The sequence below is a fragment of the Cuculus canorus genome, chromosome 6 (assembly GCF_017976375.1).
Source record: "Cuculus canorus isolate bCucCan1 chromosome 6, bCucCan1.pri, whole genome shotgun sequence".
Taxonomy (NCBI): domain Eukaryota; kingdom Metazoa; phylum Chordata; class Aves; order Cuculiformes; family Cuculidae; genus Cuculus; species Cuculus canorus.
Genome location: NC_071406.1, coordinates 23,086,637 through 23,107,408, shown reverse-complemented (window position 1 = coordinate 23,107,408; position 20,772 = coordinate 23,086,637). Strand labels below are relative to the sequence as shown.

Below are 20,772 nucleotides of genomic sequence, written 5' to 3'. Positions count from 1 at the left end.
ACATCCTGGTCTGTAACACAGGAGGTTTCATAGCCATGCTGCTCAGAGAGTGCTCATTTCTTGGCAAAACTGACAAGCTATCTATCATTAAAAAAGGAGGAATATCTATCTTTTGTTCCTCAAATTTCCCCTACTTGCATAGGTTTTCTATTTCCATCATGCTTAACAAAAGTTAGCAGTCATCATTAAAGAAATTAAAACAAAGTGAAGAAGTTGGGGAGATGGGGTGCAACAAACACTCTTCATGTGTCCCCTGGCTGTCTTTGTGACAGAAGAACCTGTAGTTAAGCTTCTGTACACTTGGCTGTATAGAAGACAATGAGCACACAATCACCAGAGCCCTACTCAGATCACAGACACCAAAAGTTTTTACTAACAAAGGGAACAAGTATTTTAAAAACAAGATCTAGCCAAAAATATAAGAGATGACCAGCACATAAAATTCAGTGCCAGGTTGTTCTGCTGTCAGCTATTGGTGTTTTAGTCACTTAGATCCATGAAAATGCATCCCCTGACACATGGGAAGAATCCGCTATGGAAATCAACAAAGCTGCAAAACAGCTTTCCTCTAAAACATATTTCCGGGTCAGTGTTTGTGCAACGCCTGGTAGAGGGTAAGCTGTGAATGGGTCATAACTGTGGCTCGTTTTGCAAGCTATAATCATCTTATTTCCTCCATATTCTGCCATCTCATTATCTGGAGAACTTAGGGGCAATCTGCAACAGGACTTGCCTTTGGTGTCACACTGTCATGATTAAATCTCATGAAGAGACTTCCACAGACAGCTGGGATCCCCAACCTCTGTACAAGCCACTGTTCTTAAATCACCACCTGCAGGTGCCTATCTGGATTTCATGTCTTGCTCACTGTCGTCCTCTAAATATGAACTTCAGCTTAGCTACATACATTCCCTTCTTGAAGTCATGTCCCCTTTCAAATGAAATCTCCCATTTCACTACAGCTGTGGATGTATTTTACCCCTCCAAAAGGCTCCAGATTCCCTTGTGCAAGAGGCTCATAAAGGTCTGCACAAAGGGAAGTTGCAGAGATCAGACTCAAAGTTGTCTGTTGTATTATGACACAGCAGAAACAAGGTCAAAACAAGATGAGGAAGAAACACTACTTTCACAGAAGTGTTTCTAAAGATTGGCCTCATCCTTCTCTCATTCTGATGTGTGTAAAGCTATACTCTGTTCTTTGGAGTAGGAGTAGCCTGCCACTCATAGCTATCTACCATACAGGATGAAGCATCTACCAGCCCCAAAACACTGCAGAATCAACTGGCAGAGACAGTTTCCCTGCTCTCCTTTCACTTGCTTTTTTCTGCTTCTGCACATTGCTTTAACAGTATCTGCTGGCCTCTGGTCTTCGCTGCAGAGCAAAACAAAGCGACTGCTGAGCATAAAGCAGGGATGACAGTAGCAGGGAAAACACAAGGCCTAGCATTGGTTTAGAACCAGGTATAAGCCTAGTGGCCACTCTAAGCTGTGTTATTAGCTCTGGCTACCATATCTTTACTACTGCTTTTACAGACAAACTAGCTTAAAATCGAGCAGTGAACCTTCCTGTTGCAATCCTCCAGTTTGACACTGCCGAGCAGACATACCCTGAACCAAGCAGGAGAGTGAGACAGAGTTAACTCTGAGGATTACATTTTGCAAACAAAGTGCCCATAAACATTTTACCAATGTTTTACAGCTATAAACTTAAAGTTGTATTTCTAACCAGTGCCTTGTAGGACTTCATTTGCTAAGAAAAAAAATGCAATCCTGTTTGAACAAGCCAAATTTTGCCAGTACGGCAACTTTTTCCAACAAAAGAGCTTTTTTTAAAGCTTTTCCATGTAACAGTTCACTAAAGAACTGTGGAAAAGACAAACCTGTATTTCCCTATTAGAAGAAATTGCATTTAAATGCAATAGGAGAGTTGGGTTAATGCTATGCAGAAAGACAGTTCATGCTTAGCACAACAGGCCTTAGCACAATGCTTTATTCTCACAGCAATGCCAGCTCTAAGTGAAAAGTAGAAGTCATAAGCAAGTACAGCATAAAAAATCCTAGGGCCTTGCTCATGAAAAGATTGCTCATTAAGGCTGTGTCTCATGCTGTGCTCAGGATAGATGACGGCCCACAGCTAAGTAACTGGAAGTTTGCAAGTGTTAAGGCAGACATACGGATATCTGTACATAGGAAAACATTCGTCCTTCATGATTTCATTACTGCATGTTCACAGCAGGAACATGAAAGCAACTTAATTCAAACAACAGCAGTATGTTACACCTTAAAAGCAAGTTGTATATAAATGGGGGTCTGTCTGGAATCAAGGTTATAAATAGGATTAAATTGAGCATCAGAAAATTATATGCTACTTTGATCTCAATTTGGTATTTGTTATGGCTAGTACTTTAAAAACAAGAAGGTAACGCAATATTTTTTTTAACAACAATTCTGTTGTAGTATGTCTAGCCATGCACCAAACCTGTGGTCCTCCCTCTGCCAATCAGTGAAAAAGAGCATCATATTTCATTAAGAAATCAAAGATAATCCAAGAAAGTTTTTGTTTTTGTTCAATTTATTAATAGATATGGGGCAATCCTAGCAGCTAATAACTGGCCAATGCAAATAAGTTAACTATATGAAAAAAGTCCTAATTTAACGCTTCAAATTTTGACTCTCTTTTTCACAGAACGGAGGTTTACTCAAAGAAAAGAAACAGAGTTTAAAAAAAAAATCTATAAAGGTTTCTCAAGCCCTCTTCTGCAAGAAAAAGATTATTCTTACATTTAAGACCAAACTCTGCATCCATTAAAGTAAAAAACTTTCTAGTTGAAAAATTTATTTATTGAATGCAATCAACATTTAAAGCTGGGAAGTGTAATTAAATCAATGGCACGTAAGTGCCTATGGCACAATACGAACTATCAGGAATATCTGAAAGCTAATGTAATAGATGAAATTTAAAAAATTTACATGGTGAAGTGATAAACCAAACTTTAATAGGCAAAAAGGAACAACTGAAAAAAACAGGAGTACACCTTCTTTGGTGTTTCAGATGTACACAAAGTTCCAAATACTTTCTGAAGTAAGATGAAAAGTTGAATTATTGTCTACTTACAGGAGTATTGGACTGTTCAGTTAACTTCTGCTCCCACATCCTCAAACGTCGCTCCCGTTCCTTTAGTTCCTGCTCTTTAAAGCTCAGATCACGCTCCAGTTTCTTTAGTCTCTCTAAGGTTGCCTCAATTTCACATCTGCACGGAGACAATTTGTTACGTCTTGTCTTTTCCTGACAGATATAAATTGTTCATAATTCCCACTTGAATGTTAACTAAATGTGAAAGGCTGAAAAGTACAATACTAACTCAAGCAGTTCATCTAATTATCAAATGCAAAGTCTTTCAGAGCTTTAAGAACAAACGGCAGTGTTTATGCTTGAGAATAACCATAACACCTTCATTTGAAGAAAAGTAACATTTAAGAGCAAAATGCCACAAAATAACAACATTTTAAAAATCAAAATGAGGTCTTTTCCCTCAACATCATGAAACAGGATCTTATCCATAAAGAAACCGCATTAAGAACTGGTAACAACACAATCATTAGCAACACATTACAGGCTGTCTAAGAAGCCCATTTACCTGGATTTGTAATGTGGCTTATAAACATTATTTGGACTCACACTCAAAACACACAGAAGCAGCACTGTAGTGTTTTTCCCCACTTACCCTCCTGTTCTGCAGGTGAAGATATAAGAGCAAGAACATAAACCGTTATAAGACCCAATGCTGCAAATGGTTACAAATACAAGCTTCTCAAGTTAGGACTATTTAATAAAAGGACTTGGTGTACTTTTCTCTGCTTCTCACCATATACGCAAAGATGTGAAAAATAAGAAAGGCTGGAAGCACAGGCAATACTCCAAGAAGCTTCAGATACCATCTTTATTAGGTTGCACTGCATGTTTGTCAGCCCTTAAAGTGCTTTCCTTTGACATGATTTCTGATGGACAGCAGCTTTTAAACACATGAACTGAACTGCTCTTGGAAAATACTTTAACAGATTTTGCACTACGAATGCATGGGTGTATACTAGAAAGTACGGAAAAATAATTCTGTCGCTAAGTTCAGACACATTTTTTCCTTCTGGGATAATCAAAGAAAAACCTCCAATTTGTATCAGAGGTTGTATTTGTATTCAACAAATCATTCCTGTGACTGTTTGGGAGACTGTGCACTGCCTGCTGCCTGTGTCCTGACCATTACTTCAACAGTTTCCTATTTACATTGTGGGAACAGTCAATCACAGTGTTTCATTCTCCCAGAGAGCGAGCTCCTAACGAGACAGAGATCCTAAAGAGAGCTCTGCAATGCCAAATCTTATGCTCAAACTTTCATGACACTTACCTTTCATAAAAACACTGCAAGTAAAATCTGCTCTTTCAGATGTTTTCAAAAAGAAAGTAAAAGGAACAACCAGAATTAGTTGTAATTTCTAAGGGGGGGAAGAGGGGAGGAGAAAAAAAGATAATTCTTTCTTTCTGTAAACCTCCTGTCCTAACACAGAATGGTTAAGCTCTTCTCCACTATCAAACTAAAGGAGTTCAGGCTCTCAGTGCGGGAAAATGCACAGCCAAATAGCCTATTTAAGTAAATGAAATAATTTAAATATTCCAAATCTTATAGGTTTCTTATTTTAACACGACATCCCAATTGGAGAATTGGAAACTACTGCAAACTCTACCACCATGCTTAATTCAACTGCAAAAATCAGCCACCTGGGGCAAGGGCATTTATCACACTTAAATCCTGCTGAGCAAGCCGTTCGATATGGTGGTCAGAACAAATGCCCCTCACAATTACTATGCTTCAGATTTCAAGCAAAATTCTCTCTTGTATTTAGGGAAGCAAAGGTCAGGGCTGATCTCAGTGCTGGGTGAAAAGTGCTCACACATCTCATTGAAAACTAAAATATCCATCCTAATGAACATTTCCCTATCATAAACCCTTTCAGTCAGGTGCAACACATACTGTGAAATCTACTGTGGGAACTACAGAGGAAACTGAGGACAGATGCTAGTGCTGCTTTTTTAAATTTGTTTCTCAACATCACTGCTACTTTATACACAGCTCTAGTTTTTAAAATATGCAAATTAAGGTTCTCTTAACCAACATTCTGCACTGGGAAAGTCCTGGAACAACTGCTTTCTATATGTCAAAAGTCTATTTTGTGCTGTAATTACTTCTCTTCATTAGACAAACTTCTTTTACAATAGTCAATCTGCAAAAACAGTTGCATTCTGAAAAATAATTTCACTCTATAGTAAAACTGAGTAATTAAAGAGAAAGCTACTGTACATTTCCCAGTTAATGAGTCTTACTTCATAAATGAAGTAGCTTGAAACATTATACATAGTAGGGCATGTGGGCTTGTTTGCTTCTGTAGTTCTGCAGCCTGAGCTTGCTGGCTTTTCTAGAATACTCCCATTCTGTGGCACTGAGGAATGTATACTGTATTATTAGAAACAATGATGATAAACAGTCACAGATTAAAAACAATGACTGGCATTTGTTTATATGTCTTGAATTGCTACTGATACACTAATATAAGTATCACTAATAGACTCCTTTAATCACTAGAACAGTCGTGGGGAGAGGGTGGAAGGAAAACGCAGTTAGCATATATGACTAAATGCAGACAAATGTGATCTCTCACTGAACTGGAACATCATTACTTCGATAGTAATTTTTTCTCGATGTAATAAAAGCAACTTGAGGAAGATCTCCAAAGAGATCACAGAATACAAACTGAAACACAATGCAGAGCTGTGCAACTCAGTTGTAAGACAGTGCCCCAGTTCAAAACAATAAGAAAAATATGAAGGGTAGAATAGCTAGGAAATAAAATACAGGGTTATTTTAAGGAAATGACAAAACAGGCAGATTAAAATGTATTAATAATATAAAAATCAAACCCAGTAAATATTGCAAGTAAGACTACACTAAAGATAGGTCAAAGTGCCATTTATCTTATCACCTCTGTCAGTCATGTATAGACTCGGCCCACTCTGTTTCCACACCAGCCAGTCAGATGCTGATGACTGTTGTTACACACTGTTACAGATGCATTTTTTGCACATCACAAAAAGAACCTCACCTTACTTTTCAAGAGGGGGAAAAAGTATAATCTAGCTTGTCTGAGTTTGATTTGCTGAGATAAGTGCCTTGTGAACATACAGTATCTGGAGTACTAATTTGGAGGTCCGTCCAAGAACAAGCATAGCCTTCCCTTTCCCCAAGCCCATGCTTCTCAAGGGCTCTGTTAGACCAGCTTCCTTAAAATCCTCTACTTCTTGGTAACACATTTTAGTCTTTCCCTATTACCAGTCTAACTATCTCTTTGCAAATCACTAAAAGATTTTAAAAAAAATAAATAAGAATAAAGCAGTGAGTAAAAGCAAAGATTTTTCAGTGCATTTGACTTCTGTTTATTCTTAAAAACATTTAACTTCTGTGAAGCTGTTCTCAGAAATCATCTTAGTCTATTTTAGTTTATCCCTTGAGATCACTTTAGGCCTGCAAGTATTTATCTACTTTAACTTGAATATTTTTTTGCATACTTTCTGTCAATTTGGCTTAACCTTCACGAGCATCTCCATACAGACATGGCTTTTGCATCAGAGAAGATGGCTGTTACTGGAATTCAGGTAAGAGAGTGCTCCTCTTACCCAGCTCTTGAGAAAGTCCCCAGCGACTCGCACTTATTCTGTGCTTTGTGTTTTCATCTTGGGGGCTTAATTCAGAAATCATCTTTGCTTTCAGGCAAATCATGCCACATCGCAAAACTGTGTTTTCTCTCTCATATCTCCTTGTCTCCAAGTTATTTATTCTTAAACAAAAAAAAAAAAAAAAAAAAAAAAAAGCCAGATTTACCTTTAACCCAAGTCTCCACAGTAAGAAGTTTTTCCTGACTTGATAATGCCAAGGAACTTTCGTTTCTACATAGCTGTTCATTAACACCTTGACAGCCATTCCTCATCAGAGCCATTCAGGTGCATCAATATAAAATTTGCAAGAAACAGTTGTGCCACCCGAGTCACACTCCAAGAGATTAATTTAGTATAAGCTTAACGCTACCAAATGTCCACTAGCACAGCTTTTCTTCCACTACCCTGGAAAAACGGAAGCAGTTATTTGTTTTTCCTAAAGGAATTTGAGTACTTGTTCATATTTTAAATTAATACTTTTGCTATTCCTGGGAAACCCCTCACCAGGGGGTATTTTTCACCCAGCCCTCCTTGTCCTCTGCTCCCAGGACCACAGCAGGAAGCCCGGAGTCTGCAGAAACAACGGTGGCCAAGTCATATTTTCGCTCTTAGCGCACCCGGCGCTTGTGCCGAGCCTCAGGCCGCAGAGGCGCGGGCGGGAAGGCAGGCTGACCCGCGCCAAAAGCCACGGCCCGGGCCCAGGCCGCGGCGCGGGAGCCGGGCCGGTCCCGGCGCAGGTGGGCGCTGCGGCCAGCAGGTGGCGCCGCGCCGCCGTGCCCGGGGCGGCGGAGCCAGGCCGGCCCCGGCTATTTATATCCCGCCGTGTGACCCGCCGGCGGCCCCCTCGCCAGCTCACTTTTTCCGCTCGCCCCATGACGACTATAGGTCTCTCTTTTCCTTGGAAATCCGCGGAGTAAATCTGGGATGCCCGTGCTCTTCGCCGCCCTCCACCCAGCCCTGCTCGCCAGAGTTCTTCGCTTCCCGCTCCGACTGCGGGCAGGGAATGTTTGAATCCCTCTGCTCCCCGCTCACCTGGAGCGGGGCCAGCGCTGCTTAATATAGACCGAGGCACGATCCCCCGGCAGAAACCATCTGCCCCTGCAGATCCCTTTCCAGGTTTCCAAACAGAAGGATGGAGTGGGAAGCAGCGAGCTTTCTCACTCAGAGACGAGGGTTTTTTTAAGGTTTGGCACATACATAAAATAGGTCAGAACTTTTAAACTGTGTTGAGGAATAAAATTTTCTCCATTTATGAATAAATGGAGAAATGGACCTATGAATAAAAATTACGGTCAGCAATAGGTAAAATCATACGCTCAACTCGTGCTGCTGCACTATGCAAAACCAGGGCTGGGCTGGGCATATGCTGAATGCACAGACTCAAAGTCGACACAAAGGGCAGAATGCACAAATAATGGCAAAACACATGTAAGTGAAGACAAACAGAGACTTGATTTGAAAATTTCTTTTATACGCTTTATCAGTTATGAAAAATATATACATATAAACATATCCCTATGCCCTTTCAATGAAAATTGTATCAAACGCACGTATACCTGAATAGTTTTGCCCTCACACTACTGACTGAAAACACATAATTAGTTTTAAGATGTGAATCACAAAACCATAAATATCATTATACCTAACCTGTGTAATAATAAATACAGGGTACAGCTAAGTATATTGGCTCCTAATACAAGTTTCACAACATTCCGGGCATTCCACAAAAACAACAAGGTAAGTAGAGTTCTAAAAATATCTGTTCCCAAGCACAGATATTTTCTACTAAGGCATCACTAAAGTCTGATGGCTTTCTGACAAGAATATGGACTTGCATCATTTCCAAGGAAAAACATAATTTCTTCTTGGGATAAAGGAATCTTACCTCCACTCCGCTTTGTTATGCAGGAATGAGTTACACTGGTCTGGAAGGTTGCTGTCATTTGACATAGATTCCAGGATTGAAATGATCTGCTTGAAAGATGGCCTTTTCTGAATTAAAAAAAAAAACAAAACAAAACATAACATTGCATTCATATACAACTACTACTGTGTAAAATTATTTGCAGGAATTTCTCAGCTGAAAAACTGCTAGCAACAGGAATTGAGAGGCTGCTTTCTGAACACAGCATCCTATGAGAGGACTGTAAATTTATAAATGGGGTTTTTTTTGTTCTTCCCATTGAAGACAAGGTCAGTTTGAGAAGAGTCACAAAAACTACTAGAACTCAAGTCTTAGCTTAGTCTCCCAGTAAAAACCTTTTGGTTATCTATAAGAGGACTAAACAACATCAATAGCATCAATACGCATCAATATTTTTAATTCTAAAGTTTTCCTCAAGCTAAGAAAGAAAATACTGCCAAAAAAAGAAAGGCAGACCCACAAGCAACTGATAATTAGAGAGATGGATGGCCTTTTACAGGTACTAACCCAAACTCTTTAATGTGTGAATATTTATATATCTTTAATGTGAAGATATTTAGCTCATCAAAAATGGGTTTCTGGCTGCAGTTCCACTCTTGCAGAGAAGGACCGACTTTCCAGAAAAAAACCCCTCACTTAGCTACCTCGGCCTGGCAGCTGACCTTGTGTCAGCAGAGCCTGTGCTCTTCCGTCCTGGGCTCAGTTACTGAACTTTCTGCTCCAGGACTCCCCATGCAGCACTCACTGTGCTCAGTAGTCACAGAGAGCAGTTGAAGATTCTACCTTCCCCTTAGTCCCCAAGGGAAACTATGAGGTAGGATGATAACTGAAAACTGAAAAAGCCACAGTTAAATGTATTTCTTGAAAGAGTGCTGACTCTGTTAGTCTGTTTGACAGACCCCAGACAAGGTTGAGACAAAAGGTTGAAACAAAATGTAGATACATAATAAGGGGATGATGCACATTCTCTCTCTATTGCGCCTGTAATTATACCATTTCTGCTAAAATTACAGATGCTGCAATTAAAACGTGCATTTTAATTTGGGAGCACAAAAACAATTAGGAATAATGCTGAGGTGTCTCTCCCAGGAAGATCCAAGTGATTTCCACATTATAAAAGAAAGACAATTTCTTTATTTTAAATGTCAAACAGCATGAAAAAGTGTCAAATGCATAACAAAAAAAAAGACAAGCTCTCTTATGCTGTAATGCTGCTCTATTCGGCTGTAACTGGAGGCTTTGTCTGTCATTTTTTGGTCCATCTCCATGATTTCAGGCAACAGGCAGTTGGATGAGCCATGCAGATTTTCTTTGCCACAGACAGTGCTTGCCCCAGCCACGCATGTGCTTACGCAGTTTGGCCCCTAGCCCAGCGTCCACAGAGCAGCAACCCAGGTGTGCCGAGCAGCAGGGCTGCAAGGGCCTATTCTGCAGCACACCGCTTACACTTGTTGATCAAGTTCCAGTGCAAATACCCAGCAGAGTCTCCCTGCACTTACAGAGGGTGGGGGGAGGCAGCAGTTATCCCCCTACCTGCGTGATGCTGCCAGAACTGCCACACCTAAACAGATCCTCTGAGCACCTCCTGGAAGAGCACAAAGCTCCCTGGTCAAGGAGTGTGCCGCGCTAGGGGCCACGGAGCACAAAATTAATCCCTGGCACCAACTGGGACAGACAACTCTGGTGTAGTTTTGGGGAGGAAGAACCTTCCAACAGCCCCTACACCCTTCCTGTTACTACACCTGCATTTCTTGTAATCACCCCAGGAGGCGTGAACTGTTGGAAGGATTCAAGGAAGCTGCCAGACAGGAGATGGTGTCTCCCAACCAATACACCAGGTACCGCTGCTGCTACGTAGTCCAGCAGACAGGCAGGCACATAATGACATAATGTGCTTGTACTAAATTAATCTTGTTTTCAGGAAGAGATGCAGGGCAAAGATCCCCATGCTGCATTAATTAGAATATTTTATGGCTTATTTAGGATTCTTTTACAAAACACTCCTGTGAGTTTTGCTTGCTTCTTCTTTCTTGGGGATATACTGGGAGGTACAGGGCAGGGCTGACACAAAGTGAACACAGTTTACACTCCTATCAGACTTGCCCGAAGTAAATGGAGTGGGAATAATGACAGAGAACAGGGTTTTTAACTACAGACAGGTGAAAACACTGACTGACTGATTCGGAAGAAATAGCAACACACAGTCTTTGGGTACTTCACTATCGGCAAAGGAGCCACTGAGTTGTGCAACTGAAGCTGGAACAAATCCACAGTCACAGTAATGACAAAGCTTGTACATCCCTGGCTGTGCAATTACTGTGAACAGCCACCAGCTACCCTGCCAGCTTTGAAGCTGCCAGATTTACCAGTTCCTGCTTTCCCTGGAGGCAAAGCTGACAGGAAGACACAAGCCTACGCTGCCATGTGGGTTTTGTTGGTTTCTTCCCCCTAGGCAAGGATAAATTCAGATTTAATAAATGCACTCCAAGTGCAGACTGATACCTTGGTTAAAAGTGGCAAGAAGCGACTGTTGAAACTGGGAGCCCAAGCTGGCAAGCTTTAAAAAAAAAAAAAAGTCATATTTTCAGTGGATGACTGCTTAGTATTTTCTAGAAAGTCAGGCATCTCAACTCAATCCTGATAAGAGATTCTTAAAATATCAAGGCATGAGTTGCCTTTGAAAATTGTTTCCCTTTATATCTGTGATGTCTCATACAAAAACCTTTAAAATGTAATGCCCCTTTAGAAACTATTCTGGATGTTTTCACTATTTCCTTCCATTCAATATTTCTTACTGAACAGGTCTGCCTAAAATCAGCATATTTACACCATATAGCTTTCTTTTCTTGCTGCTCCTCTGTTCCCAGGGTTCCAATTTCCACTAAAATATCCAGGAATTTATAAACATGTTTGATGTTAAAGTGAGGATAAACTTAAGACACAGATGAATGAAAAGGCATCACTCACCTATGTTTCAAAAGCAAGTATCCCCAGTAAAAAAAAGGCATCCTTGATGAGCAACCTTGTTTGTACAATTATTTAGTTCACAAGCAAAAGCAGCTTGTTTGGTAAGGATTTTAACCTTTGGAAGTAGTTATTTAAGACATTCAGTTACCACAGAGATTGTTTATTAATTACTGACTTAAAATAATTACTAATTAACATTTTAGTAAAATGCTTTGAACCCACTAGAGACTGTTTGTTTCGACTAGCACAGTTTGAACTCTATACAGATTACCATTACAAATAGCACATGAAGCAATACACTACAGATTCTTCTCCATGTATGAAGAAATTCTTAAGAATTCAAAGCAAATTTAATAACTCTGTCCATTTTGACACAGAAGTTATGAGGTGAGCAGTGTCTGACAGTCCAGCTGCTCTGCAGCAGCTCTCCAAGTGTATTCCTTGACCCCACTAAACACACATCCCTCTTTTCTCAGGCGTAAGCCAACTAAAGATACCTCATGCTTTCTGTGGGCTAAAAAAAGTATGCACATTAGCAACTGCTTTTGAGCAGCTGACATCCTCAAGCTCACCCCTGCCTGACCTTCAGTAACTTGTTCATGCACCGAGTACCTTATTTCCTAAAGCTAATCCTAGCAAAAAGGGAACATTACACAGAGCAGTATTTGAGAGGAGTGTGCTCCATCTTTTGGTTCACGCAGGCCACACAGCCTTTTATCAAGGCATTTTGAGAGCTGTAAGTAGCAATCCTTTCCCAACACGTGACCGAATAAGTCAGTCACATGCCCAAACCCTGGCCAGAGATTACTCCATTTCAGTCATGTGAACAAAGCATTTATAATTGCCCAACAGAAGAGAAGCTGCATGAAAAAAGTAGCAAAGAGCAGACTGTCACAAAACCCCATCTAACCTAAAAGTCACTCTTTGCACATATCAGAGATGGCTCTGGGAACAATGCTGCCAGGAACCAGCCCAAACCACGTGAATTGCTGATGCAGACAAGAACTCAGCCTGACATTTAGGTATCCTTCTTTTACAAGATGCAGATCCCTTCCTCCCTCTCCCTGAAAAACAGCAACAGCCATCTGGACACTTATATATGTGGCTAGGAAGTGCTGATCTAGTATTTGCTGCAATTACAGAAAAGAAGTTCCAATAATTCTTATCCTGTGGCATTTGGTAGAGATGCTGATGCTTGGAAGTAGTTATTAAAGATACATAGTTACAACTAGAAAGTGCTCATCAGCAATTACTGACCTAGAACTTAAACAGTCTACTTGTATATTCAAAGACTCAAAGCATTTTTCTCCCCTTTGGTGGAGAGGATAAAGAGGGAGATATTAGGAGAATGGCATTTAAATGGGTGTTCACGTGGAAACCACACACTGAGGATGGATTTTAGACTTCCAGATCCACTCAGCAGGAAAGCAACTCCTTGCTTAAGAAAAAGAAACCAAGAAGGGAAATCTCATATTGCTCTTCTATAGCTATTCTCTGATGACAAGTTCTAGATTTAGAGCATGTAAGCACAACTTGCCTTGGGATTAATCTCTCTGACGTAGTAGCTAACTTTCTTCTGAGTTTAAAGGAACACAGTTATTGCTAGAGCCTTGACTTGAGAGAAAGAGCATAACTTTCTTTCCTTATCAATTCTTCCCCCTCTCAAATACCTTCATAGGCAAAAGAAATAGATGCTAACACCTGGAAATAAAGCTACTAAGCCCAAAGGCTCTCTCCAGACAGTTTTATGTACAAAAGGATGGCAGCAGAGTCAATTTAAAGACGGTAACTCCCATAATCTACAAAATCTTTCACTGTGGAAACAGTCTTTTTCCCTTTCAGTTTATTCTCGGGGCAGACTAATAGTAACAGTGGTTTGGATCTAATTTGTATTTTTACTCCATTTTCCTGGTTAAACTGTATATTACAGTACTTTTACTATTATATTATTACAATATATTCATTACAAAACGCACCATTTAAAGTCCTAAAGGAAAAGATTAGGGAAGGTTTAATGTTAATTTGGAATGTGTTACTGCTGTTCCTACCCACATTTTATAAATCAACTTATTCTTTACATGTTTTCAACACAAGGAGAACATCAAAGTTGGACCTTGAAATGGATATTTCATACACGATACTCACACACATCTGAGAAAGATTACCTATTAACTACCAAAAGAAAATAGAAAATAACAATTTTCCACTTGCTCCATTCTTGCTACACTGTCTACACTCTCGCCATCTCACCCTATTTTACAGGCATTGTCTTTAGCAGGTAAGTTAGTAGAATAGTAACTCTTGATCAAAACAGAAAGAGAGACATTTAGGTATAATTATGTAAACACATAAAAAAGACAGCCTCAGCTATCTTCATGAAGAAATTTGTCTACTAGCATGCAGCAACAATGTTAGCTGGGACTTGTCCCTCAAAGAAACACTAACACACTTAGCAAAACAAGGCAGGGGGCAGTGGTGTAGAAATCAAACACAAATTAAATTACCTTTGAATCAGCATCCCAACATTGGTGCATCAGTTCTGCAAAACTTCTGGGACAACTGCTTGGAATGGTTAATCTCTAAAGAAAAGAGTGTACCAGTTACTGGAAGCATTTAGCTTTAAGCTGCTACTAATAGATGTCCTATAAAAGCAATGCAATTATAAGTAGTAAAATGCACTCTTCTTCCTTTTAAATGCAATATAAAGACGGAAGATTGACGTATTAAAAATAAACATAAAAATTACTAATATTAACAAGATGTACAAATTGATTAATAGACCTATAAAGAAAGAATGGAACAAACGCACAAATGGAGTTACTTAAAGCTCAGAGACAAGGAAACGAAAACAAGGTGAACAACTTTTAATACTAGAACATAACAGTTTGTGGCGGTTACTGCATGGTATTTTAAGATGCTTGTCAAGATAGGTCTAACGTACAGCCTGCCTTAATTCTTCTCTCCCACACACATGATCCAGCTGTACAACATACAATCACTTTTGATATAACAAATGGCTGAAACATACATTATATCAAGTGAGTTAAAAAGAGTTAAGTGAAGGTCTACATGACACAAGAGACGTTTCATGAGCCTGTGGTCAGAAGGATTAATGAGGACATGCAGATCTCGGAGAGCACTCGCAGAGCACAGAGAACTCATAAATATTTCCTGATGACTGAAGACAAGGATTTGCTGGTTATAGCCAGGGCCACTGACTACAGAGAATTAGTTCGAAATTTGTTTTCCTTCACTGAGACTTCTAAACCATGAAAACATTCCGTCAGTCAGTCTTACAGGACTTTTTATTTAAACACTCTGCCTCCACACTGGAAAGCTTAAAAGCAAATTGATTCTCATTTACACATCCCCACATACGAAAGCCTCTCCAGTTGAGATTAAATGTGCATCCCAACAACATCACATGTATAAGGAGATCCCTCTGCTCTCGCTAGGGCAGTTAACTGATTTCAGATGTTTCAACTAAATTTTAAAAATACACAGACAAAAAAAACAGTTCCTTAGTGAAAAAAGGTCCAAATATAAGAAGGATCAAGCTGGAAAAAAGATTTTTCTGTTCTGTAACAGGTAAGAACCAGGTATTACAGTCCTGTTCAGAGCAACCAGCCAGGAAGACCCTTTGATCTGTCCTACTCTTGGCACTTCAGCAGCAAAGCAGAGTTAAGTTGTGTCAAACTGTACCATTACATTACTGCAAGGTGACCTGGAAAGCCTTGCAAGCCACAGCAGCCAAAGTAAGAGTCAAGAAATTCTGCTGCACAAACATTTGAACACTACGAAAACTGAAAACATGAGAGATAGAGCCAGGGCATTGCAGAAGTATGGTTATTAAAATAATGTAATACCTTAAGGTGAAAAGCTTTCTGGGCAAGAAATACAAAGAAATTTGCACAATGCATAAACAAGTTGTACTGATGCTTGGATCTGTGGTTGAGTCATTAGCCTAAAAATACACTGCCTAGTCTTGCTACAGTATTTGTCCGTAACCCTCACTGTTCCAGGAGGCGGAAAATCAGTTGCAATCACCATTTATATGTGTCTCGCTTGTGCAGAACATTATCTGTGATCTAAAGTAGAGGTAGCAGGTTCCAAAAGTGCAGTATTACAATAAAGATGACATTTCTCAATGGTAATTTATTATAAGATCATGCCTAGTATAGTCTGAACTCTCGTGGTTTTCTTTGTGGATTAAAAAAATATAAAATTATATAGAAACTCTACCAGAAAAAAAACCACCGTGAAATTATACAGAGAGTTGAAAAAGACCCATACAGAATCATTAAGATCCCCTTCATCTCTTGGGCTCAGTTTGCAAAGGGGAATTTTTCACCCTATGCAACTCTGCTTTGGCCTCAGTCCCATGCTTTTTTAACAAGAGACTTGCAGGGCAAAAAAACCGAAGAACCAGCTCAACAGTGGTTCTGTTTTGAACAGGCACCATGTAATCCCACCGATGTCAACAGATTGAACTGACTGCTGAGCCCAACCCTCACACTTGCTTTGGGACACAGCAACTATGAAAAAAGGTAGCACAAGCTGACTTTTGCAAGGATTATGCTGGGCATGTTGCCTAAGTCATGGCCAGAAAAAATGAAAACTTTTTAAGCAAGTGTTAATGCCCTCTAGGGTCCCTGCCCTGGCACCCTTCCAAAGAAGATGGTAGCAACAGGCTAGTGGTACCTGGCAGACAAACAGCTGGCTCTGAACACGTCACCCCTTAGGTTTCTTCAGCCATGAGTGAAATAGTCATCATGTCCACATTTTGTTCACAATGTATTTTACAGAGTTCCTTGCTCTGGAAAACTGTAGAGAAATGTGTGTTGCACCCTCTGACATCTTTCAGCGTATGACTACTTCTCTTCACAACATTCCCAATGCCACTCTGTACCCCTTACATAAAACTGCATATGGTAGGCATAGGAAAGAAATATTGTTGACAGAAGGCTTTATGGTTCCTCCTTCAAAGCGATGTATGAGGCTTCTCCTAAACTAGGAGAGAGTCTAATTGTGTCTCCTGGTCTCATAAATGCTGCAGAAGACCACAGTCTTAATCTTCACACTGTTAGTGCAGATTTTCCAACTAGTAGGCATATCACAGTATCACTCGCTGGAATTAACCCAGTCCTCAAATAGAAGAAAAAAAAAAAAGGGAGAGGAAAAAAACACCAACAAAAAATATTAAACTAAGAGGAGGAAACCTACCTACTCTGCTTAACTCTGAAGCATTTTGAGAAACAGTTTATGTAGAATAATAGGAATCTGTATTGTACAGCCACTGTCTCGCCATTGTAATGTTTCCCAAGCTTCCGCTGTGTCTAGATAGAGGAGGTTTCATCTTTGTGGAGGATTTCCATGCTTGTCTGTGTGTGGTACAGTCACAACTTTAAATGTTTTTTAAATGTAGTAACTGTCTTTGATATCAAGGGACTATGTGTTCAGATATACGCTCACATGTCCAACTAACTGAAAGCCTCAATTTGTAAGAAGAAGAAAAGCGAGGCTGGGGACACTGTACAAACGGTGTTTACACCACTGAAGTGCTTTTGAAATGGAAAGACTCTGCGTGAGGAGGCTTGCAGCTATGCCACAGCCTTGCCGATACCAGTGAGGAGCTCATCTTCAATGTAGTGTTGAACGTAGGTGGCAAAACTGTAATTTCTCTCTTTTTTTAAAACTATTTTTTCTTCTTTTATTTTTGAAATTTTCATCTAAGCGGCAGTTTCTTGTACTATAGTGACTCCTGCTGGGAGAGTTAAGTTGAAGTAGCTGAAGGTCTCTTACAGATATATCAACTCCCGGCCAGTAAAAAGATGTCCTAAACGCAGGAGATGGAGTTAAACTGTTCCCCTACCTTGGACGCAATGGCTTCTTTCATCACTAAGAACAAACCCCTAGGTTTTACAATTGAGACTGAGAAACTAGTACAGTACTTGTACAATTTTTGATCTACAGCATCACGACGTGAAGCTGCAACAATTAGATGTAAAGGGTCCATTCATGAGGAATAACATCACTTTGACCCTTTGTGTTAGCTCCTACTGCTAATCTTTCCATACGCGTGAACTTACTTTCAATTTGAAGAAGATGAAAAAGTCTTTTGCAAAACCCCAATACTGTTTTCTGATCTATGTACCTGAATGTAGAAACGTAGTCTTACCTCGTTTTTTTCCACTACAAGCCAAGCTACTTGTAATCCTTCCAAGCCTTTAAAGGGGACCTCCCTTGTTAGCATCTCCCAGAGAACCTGGAACAGAAAAAAAGAAAAGAATTTTTATTTCTGTACTTTGTATTTTAAATACATTATTAAACCTTGATACAGCACTATTCTGTATCCAATTATCAGGCAACCAGTTTCCATTTGCAGGAACTTGGACCAGTGTTTGTGTGCAAGATCCTCTCACTAAATTAATTTGAACGTTTCTGTTTTTTCCTCTATAGAAAAGCCCAGATGAAAAACTGGGTTGCGTGGGGACTAATGCCTGCAATTTTGTGAGAGCCACTGAAAATGTTTTTTACTTCTTTCGTACATTTTAAAGTTCACAATTGGCACACATGGCAGTTGAGACTTGTGAAGACAATGAACTACTCCTCTCCTTCTCAGCCCCAACTAGGCATATCTTCACTTTGTAGTCATTTCACATTTGAGAATATTTCTGTATGATTGCAACTAGTTCTTCTCGGTAGTCAGAATATGATCCAAAAGGTATTTTGCTCCTATGATATGCCTATGAAAATAGTAAATATAATTTTGCGAGCAAAACTGTAATTGTTTATCTCCAAATATGTGGTTATGTTAAACTAAACAATATACAGCATACAAAAAATTACTTTTCTCCTCTATACCTTATAGATGCAGTGTCCTTAGATATAGAAACATCTAATTTTGCATGCTGTTAGCATTTTGGTAACACAGTACCCAAGAATCTAAGCTACTCTGTAGAAAAGTGCTTGGCATCATCAAAATGGCTTCAAATCAATTAATTAAACTCATTTTTCTGCCACTAGGAATAAATATTGGAGTTCAACCAAATTAACAGGCACTTTGTACCTTCACTTGTATATGTCTCTTTTTTCCTTTTTTCTTTTTGAATCAGAACTTTCATGAATGTATCTTGTTACAAATATACAGACTTATTCTTCTGCTCATATACCAAGCATATCAACAAAAAAAGATATCATTTAGACAGGATCTGACCAAATGCACTAAGATCCTTATGCAAGTGTCTATACCCTCACTGTTTGGGTTAGCACCCAAGTTATTCCAGCTCCATCATTTTGAATGGATTCTGGCCAGTGATGAAGGTAATTAGAAAGAAAAAAAATCAAGAATATTCGCAGATGCTGCCCAAGTAGAAAAAAAAATGCAATGAAGCAGAGTTGGGCCTTTAATCAAGTGAACAGGATACTCCATCTATAGACCTATTTGAATAATTATGCTTGAGTCAGAAGACTGGTTTGTAAAGGCAAGGGCATCTTGGAAAAAATAACTAAAAGGACAGTTTTCTCGAAAATAAGAAATATATGGAGAAAGCTATCATAGAGGTATTAGTTCATTCCTTTTAGAAGAAAAAAAAAAGAAAAGCACCTCAATTTGTAATTCCAATTATCACCTATCTGCTAGTAGAAGCGGAAATTTAACTGCGAGAGAAGGAAATAATTTAGCAGTCCCATGTACGTCAGACAAAAAAAGCAGTGTACAAAACAGCCAGTTAAGACAAAACCCCCTGGACAAAATCAAACATGCAGCTGAGCATCCATGCAGAAACACGTCATCTGTACAGTTGTACCAGGAAAACACAGAGAAGAAACTCAAGTTTGGACATCAGATAAAGCAGTATCTAAATACATCTTCCAATAAAGAACATAATGAAATACACATTAAAACCTTCCAAGAGCTTTGAGCTGAAAAAGTCTACTGCTCTGCTACCTTCTTTTCAGAAGACTATAAATTGTAAGAGTTGTCTTGTTTCATTCATGCACAGAAGTTTGCGCACAACATTTTGCACTGAATTCCTTTATGATGACACCTTTAGTGTTTATTTCCACTCACTGCACAAATCACTGCCTTCCTAAACCAACAGTGCTAGCTTAAAGCACTTCAAAATTGCACATAGTTGAAAGAAAAACAGCAATCTGACACAATATGAAGAATTTTTCTTAATGTCTTATTTTTCCCTAACAGTAGAAGAAAGTAAAAGATACAAAGGCAGGATGACAGAAATCCTTGTATCTATTTACACAGGTTTAGAAAATGTTCTAACAATGATGCAAATTTCATCTTCAGGCCAATAGTGTAGATAAAGCTTTTCCTTTCAATGGTGAAATGTCTCTATCTTCAGTTTATAGGCGCCTCAACCCCATCTCATCACTTAGTTTCCTTGAATCATCACCTACGGTGAATGACTGCACTACTGGACTTTTAAAAAGCAGCTAATGGGTATCTTCTGCACCCCATTTGCCTCTTCTTGTCCCTATGGTCATTCAGCTGCAGAAAATGCACCTCAACCTGACTTACCCCAGCCTCTTTACCGTGGGATTCACTCAGTTCATTTTCAGAACTGGCTCCCCAGCTCACCTCATATGGAAATCAATCTGTCTTCCACCTCTGGTGTAATTTAATTGAGATTGACGTGGTTCACTTCTCCCATCCCTGATGGTGAAGCTCACCTGCTTTCCTGATCACATCATATCTCTGTGATGACAGAGAGCAGGTGCTTAGAGAGTAACAGCCAAGCTAGACAGAGCGATGGTAAACAAAGCAAGATCATTTAATGTAGTGGTTTGTAAGCTGTTTGTAAGTGGTTTGAGCTGTGGCCTCAGAAGATGCTGAGCTCCGCGTACAGAGAAACAGAAAAGAGAGACAAATGTATGAATGTAAATCCTAATCATGAAGCTGAGAATAAGAATTATATGGTCTTCAGAAAAAGCTCACATACTTCTGTCAGCTCAGCTGTTCATTTTGATTCTTATCCTGTCACCTATGTGACAACAACTAAAAGGAAAAAAACCTCAAAAAAGATAAAAGAACAAAACCCCCTACATCCTCACTCCAATGCAAAGCCAAACAAGACTTAAACTGCCATTCAGGACAGGAAAC

General features: G+C 39.5%; 1 protein-coding gene across 4 annotated transcripts in view; it reads right to left on the bottom strand.

Moving 5' to 3' along the window:
* The window catches only part of MAP3K20 (mitogen-activated protein kinase kinase kinase 20), an 88,722-nt gene that overhangs the window by 29,391 nt on the left and 38,559 nt on the right, over positions 1-20,772 (bottom strand). For all 4 annotated transcript variants that reach the window (XM_054069290.1, XM_054069288.1, XM_054069291.1 and 1 more), the window contains 4 exons: positions 17,833-17,919; positions 14,159-14,233; positions 8,649-8,755; positions 3,116-3,251 (listed from right to left, as the gene is read on the bottom strand). In XM_054069290.1, the coding sequence (XP_053925265.1) occupies positions 3,116-3,251; positions 8,649-8,755; positions 14,159-14,233; positions 17,833-17,919 (405 nt within the window). The remainder of the gene's footprint in view (positions 1-3,115; positions 3,252-8,648; positions 8,756-14,158; positions 14,234-17,832; positions 17,920-20,772) is intronic.